At 51.4% G+C, this 17012-nt stretch overlaps 2 protein-coding genes across 2 annotated transcripts; both read left to right on the forward strand.

The window, feature by feature from the left end:
- Positions 1–784: 784 nt before the first annotated feature.
- Positions 785–7114, forward strand: MPZL2 (myelin protein zero like 2). Its single transcript, XM_059488329.1, has 6 exons — positions 785–1076; positions 2482–2648; positions 3606–3816; positions 4725–4878; positions 5642–5729; positions 6237–7114. Exons 1-5 carry the CDS (start codon positions 1028–1030, stop codon positions 5700–5702), a joined length of 642 nt encoding a protein of 213 aa, XP_059344312.1. The 5' UTR covers positions 785–1027; the 3' UTR covers positions 5703–5729; positions 6237–7114.
- Positions 7115–8256: 1142 nt separating this feature from the next.
- Positions 8257–16012, forward strand: MPZL3 (myelin protein zero like 3). The gene is made up of 6 exons (XM_059488344.1): positions 8257–8374; positions 9221–9387; positions 9770–9980; positions 10927–11092; positions 12707–12770; positions 15031–16012. The coding sequence occupies exons 1-6, from the start codon at positions 8296–8298 to the stop codon at positions 15055–15057; spliced, it is 714 nt and encodes a 237-aa protein (XP_059344327.1). The 5' UTR covers positions 8257–8295; the 3' UTR covers positions 15058–16012.
- The last annotated feature ends 1000 nt before the right edge of the window (positions 16013–17012 follow it).

The following is a 17012-nucleotide window of genomic DNA, read 5'->3' on the forward strand; positions in this document are numbered from 1 at the left end:
ATTCCCGGAAAATGGAGACCCTTGGTGTCCCAAATCACTCCATGAAAACGGAGATCCTTGGTGTCTCGGAGGCGTTTGCACACACGGGATTCCCGGCTCTGTTCTGGGGACAGCGCAGGGAGCTGACGGCCTCAGCGCTGTTTTTCCATCACCAAATCGCTGAAGGGAACCCTCAAACACCCCGAGGTTGGGGCACCATCCCCTTGCACCCCTGAAAGGGAAATCGGTACCAGGCACAAATGGAAGCGGTGACCTGGGATGACTTCTGGGACGATGATGAACCAGACACAAACACTGCCGCTCCAGTGATTTATGGCCCTCGAGTGTAAACATCCTCATTTTACCAACACACAGGCTCTGATTGGTTTCACACTCACAACAGCCACGTGCCGACTGCAGAATATTTTATGTCCCACGGAATTTCTCACTTATGGCCGGGCTGGGCCCATTTCCCACCTGATTTTTCCCAGAACTTCCCCGGCACCAGCCTCCCAATCCTTGGCTGCAACCAAGGAACATTCAAATCACTTTCGGGTAGGTGTCTGTGTTTGGTGGGACGTTTCCATCCCCTGGGTGAGGGCCCGCGCTGCGGCCACGGATTGTCAGTTTTGGGCTGCTCTTTTTAGGATCGTTTGCAGGGTTTTTTTCCGAACAAATGGCCCTCATTCCTTCGAGCCACCTATGAACACCTCCAGGCAAATCTTCTTTTACCTCCCACAAAAGGGGAGTGGTTTCGGGCGGCGGCTGGGAGGAGGAATGATTGCAACACCAAAGAGCAGGACAATATGGGAGGGAGAAGAAATTAATCTTACCTTGGGAATCGCTGATTTACGGCAGGAGCCAGCGAGGCAGGGCCGGGCACACCTTGGCAAGGAGCGCGCCGTGACTCGGGCAGGGAGCGCTCACCGTCCCCAGCCACAGGCCGGGCTGGGGGCAAGGAACCTGCCCCGTTTTGCTGGCAGGACTTCGAGAAACTCATCTTTTCCCCCAAGCGGATTTGCCTTTGCAGCCCGGATTTGTGTCCCCGATGCGCGCCTGGCTGCGCGCTGCGCTCGTCCTTGGGGCGCAGCTCCGAGGTAAGGAAGGAAACCTGTCCCGGCCCTCGCTCCCCTCTTCCGATCCCTGAAATTACTGAAATTATCCCCAGGGCTGAGGCTTTTCCCCGTCCCTGCTGCCATTCTTCCTGCGCGGGGTTCGCTGGAAGTGGCACGAAGAGGTTGGGTTTCTTCCCCAACAGGTTTGGGCGTATTCGGCAGGAAAGCACCGATCTCCTCCGCTGATTTCCTCCTCAGCTCCGCTTTCAAAGTCTTTTTCTCTCCTGCTGGAATCTGAACTTTACACCCAGCCTTTCTTTTTTTTTTTTTTTTTTTTTTTTTTTTTTTTTTTTTTTTTTTTTTTTTTTTTTTTTCCCTCTACCTTTGTTCCTAAACAGTCGGGGATTGTCCAGGAGCTCCGGCCTCAGATCCTTTACACAGCAAAGACTCCAGACCGACACGAAACTCACCTGAATTTTTCACTGGTTTATATCAGAACAACTGGATTTTAACGAAACACATCCTCCTTTCCCAAATGCATCAGCACACGGATGTAATCTGGCTTGAAAAAAAGTATTATATTCTTATTTGTCGCTTAGTTCTTTTCAAGGAGTTTAAAACAAAAAGATTTGGCACCGAATCCGTGTATGAGCAACGTGATCTCTGCCAATGAGGTTTTTCACGTGGGAATGCTTTCAGTGCTTTGGCATTCAAGTATTTTTCCCTTTGAGATAAGGAATTATTTGGAAGGAAGTATTTAGTCATTAATTATTTCCAAATACATCTTTATTTTGAAGCTATATTTTAAAACCCTAGAAAAGCTTTTTGGTTTTTTGCTTGAATCACACTGGGTTATCTTCTTAATGTGACAGGATATTAATATTTTCTATTTCCTTCTCTAGCAAACCATTATTTTTTCTTAATTTTCACTCTCCTCCTTTCCTTTCCATGCTCTCCCTCCTGCTGGTTGTCCCTCTTCCAGGAGAGCATCGTTCACTCGATGCTCACTTATTTTTAAAGCAGCGGCCATGGTGGTTGTGGTGATGTTTCTTGGAAAAACAAATCCACGTCTTCCTTGAGGATTTCCTCTAGACCCGGCTGAATTTACCTGCAGCTGCCCAGCTTTATAAAGCCTCTAAAACTGGCTCTGGATATACCTGTAGGAGCAGTTCCACCGTGGTGTGCACGAGGCTGAGGAGAAAGTGTAGAAAGGCAGTAGAAAGTGTAGAAAGGGAAGTTCTGGCATGGGAAATAGCAATTATTGGGTGAGTTCAGTCCAGTTTGAATGGGTTTTTCTGAATAAACAGGCAGGATCACCCCCTTTGAAATGCCTGAGCCACTCAGGCCATGCCTTGCCAGCGCTGATAAGGCTCCCGGGGATCTAAAGGCGATAAGAGCAGGGATGAGCTCACTCTGACACTGATTTCCCCCCGTGTTTGCCCTGCAGCGCTGTGGCTGGCGGCAGCAGTGGAAGTTCACACTGCCAAGGAGGTGGTGGCCGTGAACGGCACCAACCAGCGGCTGAAATGCACCTTCTCCAGCAGCAGCCCCGTGAGCCAGCAGCTGTCCGTGAGCTGGAACTTCCAGCCCGAGGACCTGAGCGCCCACGAGCCGGTGAGTGAGACCCCTGTGCTCCATTCCAGGGGCTCCTCTCACCCCAAAACCCAGAGCTGGGTGAGCAGTGAGTGAGACCCCTGTGCTCCATTCCAGGGGTTCCCCTCACCCCAAAACCCAGCACTGGGTGAGCAGTGAGACCCCTGTGCTCCATTCCAGGGGTTCCCCTCACCCCAAAACCCAGAGCTGGGTGAGCAGTGAGTGAGACCCCTGTGCTCCATTCCAGGGGCTCCTCTCACCCCAAAACCCAGAGCTGGGTGAGCAGTGAGACCCCTGTGCTCCATTCCAGGCGTTCCCCTCACCCCAAAACCCAGAGCTGGATGAGCAGTGAGACCCCTGTGCTCCATTCCAGGGGCTCCTCTCACCCCAAAACCCAGAGCTGGGTGAGCAGTGAGTGAAACCCCTGTGCTCCATTCCAGAGGTTCCTCTCACCCCAAAACCCAGAGCTGGATGAGCAGTGAGACCCCTGTGCTCCATTCCAGGGGCTCCTCTCACCCCAAAACCCAGAGCAGGGTGAGCAGTGAGTGAAACCCCTGTGCTCCATTCCAGGGGCTCCTCTCACCCCAAAACCCAGAGCTGGGTGAGCAGCGAGTGAGATCCCTGTGCTCCATTCCAGGGGCTCCTCTCACCCCAAAAACCCAGCAGTGGGTGAGCAGTAAATGGGTACAGTCACACCCCAAACCCACAAGTACATCTGAGCTTTCATCACTTGCAGTGATTAATGCGAGTCCTGTTTATAGACCCTGCCTAAAAAACGCAAAACGCTCTCATGTTTAGTTTTGGGTGGTCAGGTTAAAATATTTGTGGCTTTACGAAGCTGGACCTGCTGCACCTGATGAGACTTCAGGAATCTCCCAGGTCCCTTCCAGCCCAGGCCATTGGATGTTCCTGTAACTTTTGCAGGTATTTTACTGCCAGTGACTTTTGCAGGTATTTTACTGCCAGTGACTTTTGCAGGTATTTTACTACCTGAAGGAGCCCTACCAGCCCCCCTCGGGAAGGTTTAAGGACCGAGTCACCTGGGATGGGAACATTGAGCGCCACGACGTTTCCATCATGGTCTGGAACCTGAAGCCCAGTGACAACGGGACCTTCACCTGCCAGGTGACAAACTGGCCAGACGTCTATGGCACCATCGGGGAGGTGCGGCTCCGGGTTGTGCAGAAAGGTGAGAGGCCAAAAACCCCCCAGAGGTCGTGTGGGTTTTAGCAGAGTGACCTTCTGGGAAAACCATGGGAGAAAAGGGGCTGTAAGTTGTGAAAAATGCGTTACTTTATGATTGGCTTGTCACAAATATTAAAATGAATATTATATGTGTTGTGTTAGAAAGTGATGCCGTGTTAATTTTCTTAAGTAGTGTGTTAAATATAGTTTTAGGTTATAATGTTAGGTTATAAGTTAACGTTATAAGGTTACAAGGTTATTGGGTATTATTAGGTTATAAGTTTTAGGTTATATATAGTTTCAGGTTATAATGTTACAATAGAAATGATGCTGTGTAAGACTTTTTGAAAGGGAGGTACTCACACTGAGATGGCAGCCACAGGACACCTGAGTCTTCCAGAGAAAGAGAATTTATTGCTCCCTTATCAGAAGAAATGAACTTCTTCCTGCCTTGCTCAGTCCTAAAGACGCTGTCAGGATTCAGAGGCAGAAGCTGACACTGCCCAGCCAGAATCCTGTGTTTGAATGGAATTTATGCATCATGGATGAGCTGCATGAATATCCAACAGGCTGTTGCTTTTAAGGGTTAATCCTCTGTTCACGTGGGTCCTTTTTCAGGCTTATTTTGCCCAGAAGGAGGGACCCAGACTGTCCATAACCCTTTGTTTTTATTGTCTCATATTGTCCTAATCCTAATTGTCCAAATTATTATTACTCTAATTAAATTACTATTTTTATAACCATTTTATTGCTATTAAACTTTTAACATTTTAAAAACAAGTGATTTTCACAAGCAGGAAGCATGAGGGGAGAAGAGGAGCCTGAGGAAAGGTTTCATTCACACACACAGCATCCCAGCCTCGCTCCCCCTGTGCGTCCCTCTGCTTCACTCGCCTGTCTCTCCCCACGCAGTGAGCTTCTCAGAAATCCATTTCCTGGCCGTGGCCATCGGCTCTGCCTCTGGGCTGATGATCATCGTGGTGATAGCCGTGATCATCTGCCGGCAGCACCGCAGGAAGGCGCGAGACAGGAGGGCGGAGGCGGCCGAGGCGGCGGACAGCGAGCGGTGAGAGAGGGCAGGGGGCTCCTGGGACAGCCTGGACTGTTTATTTCCACGGCCCTTCTGAATGCTTGGCCAGTCCATCTCCATGGCTCTTCTGAATCCTTGGCCAGTCCATCTCCATGGCCTTTCTGAATCCTTGGCCAGTTCATCCCCATGGCCTTTCTGAATCCTTGGCCAGTTTATCTCCACGGCCTTTCTGAATCCTTGGCCAGTTTATCCCCATGGCCCTTATGAATTTTTGGCCTTTATCTCCATTGCCTTTCTGAATCCTTGGCCAGTTTATCCCCATGGCCCTCCTGAATTCTTGGCCAGTTTATCCCCATGGCCCTTCCGAATCCTTGGCCAGTTTATCCCCATGGCCCTTCTGAATTTTTGGCCTTTATCTCCATGGCCTTCCTGAATTCTTGGCCAGTTCATCCCCATGGCCCTCCTGAATTCTTGGCTTGGACCATGCATGGGGCATCCACTATGCAAAACTGCCAACCCAATTAGTGATAATTGGCTGAACAGAGCCCCAGGATGGGCCAGCTCTGGAGCCCTCCTCTGGCTCTTGCCCTTCTCAGTGGCTCCTCACTCAGAAGGACACAGCTGCTGTGGTGGTGGAGGGGAGATGACCACCCTGTCCCCTGAGCTGTGGTCACCACTGGTGTGGCACACTCACCACGTCACCTTGGGTGTGCTGTGTGTGACTCAGGACATCCTGCTGCTCTGCCTGACACTCAATTGGGCTTTTTTTTCTCTTTTTTCCCTCCCATTGTTATAACAGTAAAGAAAAGGAGAGCCTGAAGATGGGGGAAAAGAAGGAATCCATTCCATTGGAAGATTAAAGGTCTTTGCTGGTGTGCACAATGCAGGTACCCATCCAAACCTTCTCTAATTAATGTCTCAGTGCTCCTGTGGACTCTCCAAGACATTCCCTCGGGTACTTCCCTGCTGTTCACAGTCAGAACTGAGGCCACAGTCACACTTTGCTGTTGAGGATCCTTCAGGGACAGCTGAACAATCTCTGAACAATCACAGCATCTTTAATGTACAAGACATTCCTCCACCCTGGTGTTGAGGAGCATTTGTAGGAAAGCCATTGTTGCTGCTTTCCGTGGCATTCCTGCTTTGTAGATGAAGAGGAATGAATTACTCCCCTTTTGTCAGTTTGAAATCTGCTTTTTGATTACTTTAACCTTTATTGTTTTAAAATTGCATCAGGAAGTCTGGCACTGCCTCCACATTCATTGTCTTTCCTTAAACGTGTCAGCACAAATTTTACCCACAGGTTCTGAGGTCAGCAGTTGCCTCTATTATTTTGCCTTTTGACAATAACCCTGAGTAATGATGTTTGTTTTTCTTACAATCTTTCTTCTCAGGTGCTTCCAAAGCAGCTGGTGAAAGCTTGTAATTTGGGGTGTTAGAACAAAGCTGGATTACAGACGCCCCACGCTACCCATGTGGGGCTCTGCTCAACCTGAAAGTCTTGCATGGAAAGAGGGTGACTTTACATGAGCTGTGAGTTCCCTTCGGTGAAGCACAGCAGGAGGATCCTGCCCCACGAACAAAGAACTTCTCCTTCATCTTCTCACCTGTGGAATGGGAGCTTCTCTGGAAGTGCCAAGACTGACTGGACAGGGCTGGGAGGTGTTTGAGCAGATGCACTCCTGCACCTTGGAAACCACAACGTGCCTTTGTTTTAAACCTGCCCTGGTTTCATCCCCTGAGACTCTCCCTGGCACCCTGAGAAGGAAGACTGAGCAGTGAGGTCTCAGCTGGTACAACAAGCGTCCTTGGAATCCCTTTTCTACATTAGATGGACAGAGGTGGAGCTGGGCAAGGTGTGCTGGTTGTTACCAGGGATGACATTCACCAGCCAGGGTGCTCTGCACATCCTTCTCTGGCAGCTTTGGGAGAATCTGGGGACTGAGGAGAGTTTTCTGCCCGGCTTCAGCAGCTCCATTCTGTTCCCATTCCCATTCCCAGTATCCCAGTGCTCCCCCTGTTCCCAGTCCCACTATCCCAGCGTTCTCCCTGCTCCACAAACCTGGAACCCACAGAGTTCTAAGGGTGTCTGAGCAGCCCCAAAGGGATCCTGTTACAGTATTTACCCAGCCCTAAATCACAGCATTGGCCTCTTTGTTTGTAGAATGTTTTTATGGCTTTATAAGCTGTGAAGTGCCAGCGTTCCCTGGCTCTTCCCTGGCTGTTTTCATTTGCACTCACCTGTGTTGTAAATAAAGGCACCTTGCTGAGAGCTGGGCTGGTGTGGAGGGGGGCTGTGACCTGGGGACCCTGAAACCTCAGATGAGCAGATTTGCACTGTTTGTCCCCAAAATTGGATTTGTTTCCCTGTGTGCAACAAACCAATAATGAAATTCTTCAGGGAGAATGAAATACCTTCAGAAGAGCCCAAGCCTGGGTGGGTGCTTGGTGGTGTCCCACAAATCCAGCACATCCACTGGACTTTTACCAGCATTTTTTGTGCACAGAATTCAGAGTTAGTAACTCTCCAAGTCCAGCCTTTCTCTTACAATGGGTTGTTAATTCCCATACAAGTTATGTCACCCCAGCCAACTCCTACCCCTGCTCAGGGGCAGGCTCTTCACCTGGCCGGGCTCTTTTTGGCCTGTACGTGTGATTTTTGGTATTATAACCAAGATAGTTCAGCTCCAGGATATACAAACCTCAGGTATAGGACGGAGGTTAGCAACACAGACACACATCAGCATATTGATTTATTACATCCCTAAAACTTGTCAGTTCCAGGGTGTCCTTGGCTGAGGGATGTGGCTGTTCTGTTCCCCTGATTAGGTCTCTCTTTTTTGCTGATTGTGCTTGAAAATATACAAAGATCCCACAGTGAGGAACATCCTGACTAAATAATGTAATCCTGACACATTCCTCATTGTGTGGCACGCAAAAAACCAAAGCTCAGTAAGCAGGCTGGCGGTGACAGTGACAGGAGCCACCAGGGGATTTGGGGACAAACAGGGTGGCTGCGCTGGACCTTTCCCAACAGGGCCACCCAGGTGTGCCCAGGGGTATTCAGATATTCCCAGGTGTGCCCAGGTGCTCCCAGGTGTACCCCAGTATTTCCAGGTGTACCCAGGTATTCCCAGCCAGGTGTTCCACCCAGGTGTACCCAGGTGTGCTATGGCATTCCCAGGTGTGCCCAGGTGTTCCACCCAGGTGTGCCCAGGTATTCCCAGCCAGGTGTTCCCAGGTGTATCCAGGTGTGCCCAGGTGTGCTATGGCATTCCCAGGTGTATCCAGGTGTGCCCAGGTGCGCCCAGGTGTGCTATGGCATTCCCAGGTGTGCCCAGGTGTCCCACCCAGGTGTACCCAGAGCTACCCAGGCGCCGCGGCCATTTCGGGGCTGCCCCGCCCTCACCTGCGCCAGGTGAGCGCCATGTTCCGGGGCTGAGCCCTGCCGGGATGCGGCGCCCAGGGGCGGCGGGGCCCGGCGGCCGCCTCCTCCTCCTCCTCCTCCCGCGGGGGGCTCTGCTGCTGCTCGGTACCGGGGGGCTCCGGGCTGGGATGGGACGGGAGCGGCGGTGCTCGGGGGGTCCCGCGCTGGAACCGGGCCGGGAGCGCTCGGGATGCGGCTCCGGGGGCAGGGGAGGCTCGGGCAGGGCGGTCCCGGTACTCTGGAGGAGCAGAGAAACTCGGGAAGAGCCGTCCCGGGGCAGGGGAGGCTCGGGCAGGGCGGTCCCGGTACTCTGGAGGAGCAGAGAAACTCGGGAAGAGCCGTCCCGGGGCAGGGGAGGCTCGGGCAGAGATTGATCCCGGTACTCTGGAGGAGCCGGGAAGCTCGGGAAGAGCCGTCCCGGGGCGGTGGAAGGGTCGGGCAGAGATTGATCCCGGTACTCTGGAGGAGCAGAGAAACTCGGGAAGAGCCGTCCCGGGGCAGGGAGAGGTTCGGGACCGCCCGGGTTGAACGGGGCAGAGGCGGCCGCGCACCCTGGGAACGGGAACCGAAAGAATCTGGAGCTGTGGGGAGACTTTTGACCCGGTGCGTGTGAAATCCAGGCGCTGTGGCCAGAACCGCAGGGCAGAACTGCTCCAAGTCCCTAAAGCTGGTGCTTGGTGACTCCTCAGAGGCCCCGCTGATTCCATTTCTCAGCTCCTTGTCGCCAAATCCGAACATTCCTGGTTGTGCTGCCCCGGTGCCTCATTTGGGGCCGGTTCCAGACCCACTGAGAACAGGGCAGGGGAGATTTCTGCTTTCCTGCAAATTTCAGTGCTGGGGAGGGAGTCACAGCTGCGCTTTAGTTCTGCACACGTGTCGGTATTTTTGGGACAATTCGGCACCTCACATGTAGCACAAAATGAATCCCTCCTTTTGTTCCCCTTCCATCAGGTGTCTGCAATGCTCTCTCCCTGGAAATTAAAGTCAATCCTAAAGTCCGAGCTTTTGTGGGCGAGCAAGCGCTGCTGAAATGCTCCTTCAGATCCAGCTCCCCCATCACCGAGAGCCTGCTGGTGGACTGGACCTACCGGCCCCTCGCTGGGGGCCAGATGGAGACAGTAGGTGGAACAGGGCCAAAATCAGAATTTTCTGTTTGCTTTGCTGGGCTGCTGCCTCACTTTGCGGTTTGGGACTCTCGTTGTTGCCTTGTTCCCCCTGTAAAATTCCTTTGTGTTCTCTGGGGGGAAGAAAATATCCCAGGTAAATACAAAATGGCATAATAATGATAAAGTAGATAAATTTAGGGGGTTGTCACAAGTGCTGCACTGCGCAGGATGGCTGTAAAGATTCAGTTGGTGGCTTTATTTCTCTTATATAGGAAATATTCTTCCTGACTTCTTAATGTAACATTATTCCTATTTTTGCAATGCAGAAGCAGTTCACTCTGCTATCTTGCACGAGTGTTCTGTTGCCACAATCCCTGCCTTTCCCTCCTCGCAGATTTTCCACTATCGCTCCGTCCCACACCCCACAACAGCGGGGAGGTTCAAGGACAGGATAATCTGGGTTGGGAACGTTGCTAACGGCGACGCCTCCATCGCCATCCAGAGCCCAGAGCTCAGTGACAACGGGACATTCATCTGCAGCGTGAAGAACCCTCCAGATGTTTATCACAACATCCCCCAGACCGTGCTGCTGGTGACAGAGCGGGGTAAGGCTCCCTGCCCTGGCTTTGGCCTCACCCCTGTGACAAAAGTGGCTTTGTGGGATCCTGGAATCCCGAGCATCACGTGGGAAATGCTCCCTGGACTTCCACGCTGGAGTTTCAGCAGGGGCTGCCCCAGCCCCGCTCTCTGAGCTCAGTGCTTTGAGATTTGATTGCTTTGCTGAATTGATTTGGGGCAGGAAGGGATGGGGGGAGCTGTGGTGACAGCAGAAATCAAAAGTGTCCCTTTGTTCAGGAGTCTCAGCCTCCGCAAATTGCGGCAGAACAAGTTAAACATTGAGGAAACGCCGGCCTAAAAATAATCCCCACATCACAAGCGCTGATTGTCAGCACCAATTTCCTCATCTGCCCTGCGTGCCAGCCCTGCCCCAAATTCCCAGCTCAGCGTGCTGATAGAACTGTGCCGTGCCTTCCTCTGCAGCTCCTGAGCCCTGAGCCTGGGCTGGGCTGGGGGTCAGGAGCCCCAGGGTTTGGGGACAGGAGCCCCAGGGTTTGGGGACAGGAACCTCGCAGGTGTGGGGACAGGAGCCCCATGGATTTGGGGACCTCAGGTTTGGGGACAGGAACCCTGCGGGTTTGGGGACTGCAGGTCTGGGGACAGGAGTCCCACAGGTTTGGGGACAGGAACCCCACAGATTTGGGAACTGCAGGTTTGGGGACCTCAGGTTTGGGGACAAGAGCCCCACAGGTTTGGTGGCAGGAGTCCCATAGGTTTGGGGACAGGAGCCTCACAGATTTGGGTACCTCAGATTTGGGGACAGGAGCCCTGCAGATGTGGGGACTGCAGGTTTGGGGACAGGAGCCCTGCAGACATGGGGACAGGCTGTTCCCAGCCTGCCAGCCCCGTGTCCCACATGGAAGGGCCACCAGGCTGTGCCCTGGCTGGGGTTTGTCCCAGGGCTCAGCCACACCATGCCTCGCTGTGTTCCAGGCCTGGCCTTCCAGCTGAGCTCAGCAGCTCTGCTCTCCATCCTGGTGTTCCTCCCTTCTGCCCTTGTGGTCGTCCTGCTGCTGGTGAGGATGGGGAGGAAATTCCGGCTGCTGAAGGAGAAAGGAAAATATGGCTACAAGAAATCCTCTATTGAAGTGTCTGATGAGTAAGTCCTGGCTGCAGGCTGGAGCCTGTATTTCCACTTTGGGGTGTTGGCTCAGGCACGAGGGATGATTTCCCCACTGTCCTCCAGTGCAGCTCAGTCACTGGGATGTGCTGCTCACCCAGCAGGCAGAAAGCTCTGGGAAATCCCTGAGCTGGAGCACAGACCCAGTGCTGCACAGACCCAGTGCTGCTCATCCCCTGTGTGCTGCACAGACCCAGTGCTGCTCATCCCCTGTGTGCTGCACAGACCCAGTGCTGCACAGACCCAGTGCTGCTCATCCCCTGTGTGCTGCACAGACCCAGAGCTGCACAGACCCAGAGCTGCTCATCCCCTGTGTGCTGCACAGACCCAGTGCTGCTCATCCCCTGTGTGCTGCACATCCCCAGTGCTGCACAGACCCAGAGCTGCACAGACCCAGTGCTGCTCATCCCCTGTGTGCTGCACATCCCCTGTGTGCTGCACAGACCCAGAGCTGCTCATACCCTGTGTGCTGCACAGACCCAGTGCTGCATGTCCCCTGTGTGCTGCACAGACCCAGAGCTGCTCATACCCTGTGTGCTGCACAGACCCAGAGCTGCACATCCCCTGTGTGCTGCACATCCCCTGTGTGCTGCACAGACCCAGAGCTGCACAGACCCAGTGCTGCTCATCCCCTGTGTGCTGCTCATCCCCTGTGTGCTGCACAGACCCAGAGCTGCTCATACCCTGTGTGCTGCACATCCCCTGTGTGCTGCACAGACCCAGAGCTGCACAGACCCAGTGCTGCTCATCCCCTGTGTGCTGCTCATCCCCTGTGTGCTGCACAGACCCAGAGCTGCTCATCCCCTGTGTGCTGCACAGACCCAGTGCTGCATGTCCCCTGTGTGCTGCACATCCCCTGTGTGCTGCACAGACCCAGAGCTGCTCATACCCTGTGTGCTGCACATCCCCTGTGTGCTGCACATCCCCTGTGTGCTGCACAGACCCAGAGCTGCACAGACCCAGTGCTGCTCATCCCCTGTGTGCTGCACAGACCCAGTGCTGCACAGACCCAGTGCTGCTCATCCCCTGTGTGCTGCACAGACCCAGTGCTGCACAGACCCAGTGCTGCACATCCCCTTGTGCTGCCATTCGTGTGAGCAGAGCTGTGGAGCTGAGGAACGTTGGGCTCAGACATATTTCACTTCTGTAATGAGGTTTATCTGAGCCTGAGTCAGCAGGATCTTTTGCATGAGAGATTTGTGTGGTGCTTTTGGGGTGAAGTCCCTATAACAGCAAATCAAACCCAATAATGCCAGCTGTGGTGAGCTGAGCAGGGCTGCCAGGTGCTGAAGGAGCCTTGGAGACTGAACTCCCTTCTGCTGAACTCCTTGCAAAATAATTTTGTTTTACTGCAGTCTTTTAATGATTTGATTGGTGGTGTAAGATTTGCCAGTCAAAAAGCAACCTTTGTTTTCATTTTTTGTTTTCATTTCACCTTCAAAATGAGGCATCTGGCAGCTTTCAGTCCTTTTGGCTTTGCTGAGCTGACTTAAAGGCTTTTCCTCACCATGAAAACCCTTCAGAATTCACAGTCCAGGGGTGGCACTGGGGTGTCTGGGGGGAAGTCCAGCCTGATGCTGTGCTTTTCTGCAGGCCTGAGCACCCAGACGGGGCTGGCTGCGGGGGGAAGCTCAAGGAGTGGTGCATGAACTGCGTGGTAAGTGAAAATTGCTGTTTTCACTGCGGTTTTGCCAATGTGCGTGCTCCAATGAGGTGCTGAGAGCAGCAGGCAGAGTGTCCCAGCACCTCTGGGTGTCCAAGCTGTCCCAAAGGCTCCTCAGAGTGAGAGCTGCTGGCTGTGCTGCTGGGGGAGCTCTCCTGAGATCCATCAAACTGATTTTTCTGGACTCGATGGAATCAAAGCTGTCATTTGGAGATGGCAAATCAGGGGTGCAGTGGCAGCTGCCGTGGGGGCTCTTTGGGGGCTCTGCAGGAGCAGTTTGGGGCTGGCAGTGCTGTGCTGGGGAAGTGTGACCGTGCTCACAGGGCTCTCAGGTTGAGGGAAGAGACGAGAATTTGACTCCATGTTTCAGAAGGCTTGATTTATTATTTTATGATATATATTACATTAAAACTATACTAAAGAGTAGAAGAAAAAAGTTTCATCTCAGAAGGCAAGCTAAGCTAAGAATAGAAAAACAAAGAACGATAACAAAGGTTTGTGGCTCAGACAGACAGTTTGTGGCACAGCTGACTGTGATTGGCCATTAATTAGAAACAACCACATGAGACCAATCCCAGATGCACCTGTTGCATCCCACAGCAACAGATAATCAATGTTTACAATTTGTCCCTGAGGCCTCTCAGCTTCTCAGGAGGAAAAATCCTAAGGAAAGATTTTTAATGAGAAGATGTCCGTGACAGGGAAGGCAGGCTGCGACCCCTCAGCCCTCTGCGTTTTCTTCCTCCTTTCACCTCCTTTTCGCCCCAGCAGAGCATCGCTAAACCCCGGCGGTTGGTTTGTTTGTTTCTGCTTTTTGTTTGTGGTGCTCTCCGAAGTGCTGGCTGCCTTCTAATCCTGCTGCTCCCCCGGCCAGCCCGGCAGCAGCTCCTGTTGTTGAGGTGCCTGCGCTCCAGCCCCGGAGTGGTTTTGCCACCTGCTGCCCTCGTTGTGTGTGAGTCCTGCTCTCTGGAATGGGAGCCGCATTCCAGGGCAATGCCCGAGTGGAGAGGGCTTTCATTGTCTGTGTGTCCTGCAGAGCTCATTTCCCTCTGGGGCACCTGCGCCTCTCCTGCACACGCTCAGGACGTGAGTTAAGGAGGGTTTAAATACGTGTTGTTTGAGCCACTCTCCTAATGCCAGTGATTTTAAACTGCCCTAAATGCCCAAGCCTTCAGACAGGCGTGTGCTGATGGTTTCTATGAGATACAGGATGAGAAACAGGCAATTATGTAAGTTGGACATAAAATATTTACAGTTCTGCATTAGACACGGCAGGCACTGAGCCGCGCTGTTGGGAACGAGGGTTTGGAGAGGAGCGGGAAGCAGGAAACGCCTCGGGCCAGAGGTGGGAGGGCTGTTCAGGTGATGTTCTGGAATCAGGGAGGTGCCAGGAGGAGAGATGGGGAAGGATGGAGCCCCAGCTTGGTGAGGAAATGCTGTCAGGACATGGGAGATGTTAAAAGTTGAAAACTGTCCTCTCATCCCTTGGGAGGAGTGGGATTGGAATGATAAAATCCTGCTGCTTTCATGGCAGTGCTCCGCCGGGTTTGATCCTTTGCTGTCTGATACTGAAATATTTATCTCTGAAATATTTATCTGATCAGGTCTCTGAGAATGCTGCCCTCTCACTTTAACAATTCTGCGTGTTTGCAGTTCCTCCAATGTGCTTTTTCATGCTCCGTATGTGACCAGACAAAATTGCAAAGCCAATGGAAAATCCCTTTAGATTGCGATGGGTGTCAGTGAGATTGGCCTTGCAGAGCTGAGCTGTTGGGTGAGCTCAGGGCTGCAGAGCTGCCTGTGGGACACCATCGAACCTGCTGTGGTTACAGCAACCAGGGGCTTCTGAAAGTGGCTGAAAACCAATAATTGGCGCTGCTCAGGGCTGTCTCTGCAGGGCCCTGCTGCACCTTCTGCTTCATTTTTAGCTGCTGCTTCTCCTAAAACACATTTCATGTGGGTTATAGCATGATGGTTGTGTCTGGGAGAAGTCAAACAGATTCAGTATTTATATTTATATTTATATTTATATTTATATTTATATTTATATTTATATTTATATTTATATTTATATTTATATTTATATTTATATTTATATTTATATTTATAGCAGTGGTTTTCCAGGTCCCCTGGCCTGTGCAAGCACAGCAGGATTTTTGGGAAGCATTTCAGAAGCTCAGCCTTTGCCTGAGCTCATGGTTTGGTTCATTTTCTTCACACATAATCTCAGTTTCTCTCCTTGTTCCCCGTCTAGGACACGGATGAGGAAGATCCCTACTGACCAAAGCTGTGCAAAAAGACCAAAATTACAGCACTGAAAATCTTGGTTAGACCCTTCCAGAGGCTGCTGGGTGACCAGTGCAGACTGAAGGACGTTCTCTGCTCTCAGTGGATTGGAGGAATAATGCTGATGGGATAATTCACTTCCATTTAAACACAAAATAATGATGTTCTAAAAATCTTTCTAATTTATTGGGGAAAAGAAAATTTCTCGCCCTTGGATCTGTGGGGCCCAGAGAAGCCTCAGTGCCCACAGTGCCAATGTGCCTTGGTTTTCCTGCAAGCTGCTTTGGTTCATTGGTTTGGTTTTTTGGTGACATCCCTCTTTTCCTGAGCCCTGGAAATCCAACTTTTTGAAGTAAAGGCTGCTCCAGCTCTCTGGGCACTGCCAAGGTTTGTTCTCAGGACTTTTGGAACATACTGACTCACAGCAGTTTGATGAAGTGATACCTGGCATCCTCTGTGCTGGAGTGAAGAGAACCTACTGCTTTTGAAGTATTTTTTATTATTCAGCTGCACCACTGGGTACTGCTCCTTCTACCTGTAGAAGCGAAGCACAATTCATAGAAAACAATTTTATTTTCTTCTTTTTTGAAATCAGAAATGCAAATGGGGACTCTGTTTCTGGGGACACACAACCCCATCTACCTCAGCCATGGACTCAAGCACTGCCAAAGGAATGTTCTGGTTGCAGTAGTTGTTTTCTTCCTCCCTTCTTCTGGGACCTGCTTTAGGGAAATGGTTAATTGTGAAGCAATTACTTCCCCTTGGTGGTGAAGGGCATTTCCTCTTTCACCAGCCTTGTCCACCATGAATGGCAGACAGCAGTGGGATTCATTCACTCAATCCCTAAAAAGCTGCTTTCTTTCTGTATCACTCAAATATTCTCCTTTCACAGACGTGCTCCAGGTTTACTGCTGATTTTGCTGTGCAATTACCAATAAATTCCATTACTCTGTTCTGGGCTGTGGGTCTGTTTATTTGGCTAAATACAGCTGAACCCATAAAACTGCCATCCTGAGGTGTAAAAATTGTCACTTGGTGATGGGTGAAGGTTTGTAGGGAGCAGATTTAACCCTAAAGAGGACAAGTTCCCCCCTTGAGCATCTGTGCTGGCTGCAGCTTTCAGGTGTGGTGAGGCTGTCCCTGAGAAGTAGGTCAGCTGTAGATCTGTGCTCCAGATAAAAACATATCCCCCCTCTCTCCTATACAGCAATATTTCAAGTGTTTGTGCTCCCTGGCGACACAACATCTCTGTCAGCCAAACCTTCCCTGGGAAAGGCTGCTGGGATCACAGAGCCTGGGGAAGTGGCTTTGCTGTTCCCCTCTCAGCACTCACGACTTCCCCTGGGGAACCAGAGGCTCCTTTTTGCTGCAAAATGCTGCATTTCAGCTGTGCCTCCTTGGCCAGGAGTCTGCTGCATCCTGGGCAAGTGTTCCTGCTGCAAAGCTGAGCTGCCACCCTGGAGCTGTGCATGCTGCTGAGCTTTCTCCTCCTCTGCCACCCATATGGGAATGTCTTGGTGTGCTGATGCAGACAAGGAGACATAAAAGAAAGGCCTTAGAAAATCAGGCCTAAATTTCCAGCTAAATTACCTGAAATCAGGCCTAAATTTCCAGCTAAATTACCTGAAATCAGGCTAATCGGCTGGCCTGATACTCCTCAGTGCAGTTGCTTGTAAGTTCTCATAAGTTACCCAAACAATCTATTCTAGTAAGGAAAACAGGCTGCACTTGTAATAACAAGAAATTTGTCCTGTGAGGATCAGTGAGCAAAATATGCAAACAACGCAAGAATAGAGAGATTTGATGGAAAGGTAAAATGCCACTTACTAACCAATAATGTATATAGCAGGGAAAAAATGAATGCAGCAAGGAAAACTGCTGCCAATTGGAACTGAACACAAAGTCTGTGAAAAATGAGTTTTGTGAGTAAAGAAGGGGCTTTTCTGCATT

This window comes from Ammospiza nelsoni, chromosome 24 (genome assembly GCF_027579445.1).
Source record: "Ammospiza nelsoni isolate bAmmNel1 chromosome 24, bAmmNel1.pri, whole genome shotgun sequence".
Taxonomy (NCBI): Eukaryota; Metazoa; Chordata; class Aves; order Passeriformes; family Passerellidae; genus Ammospiza; species Ammospiza nelsoni.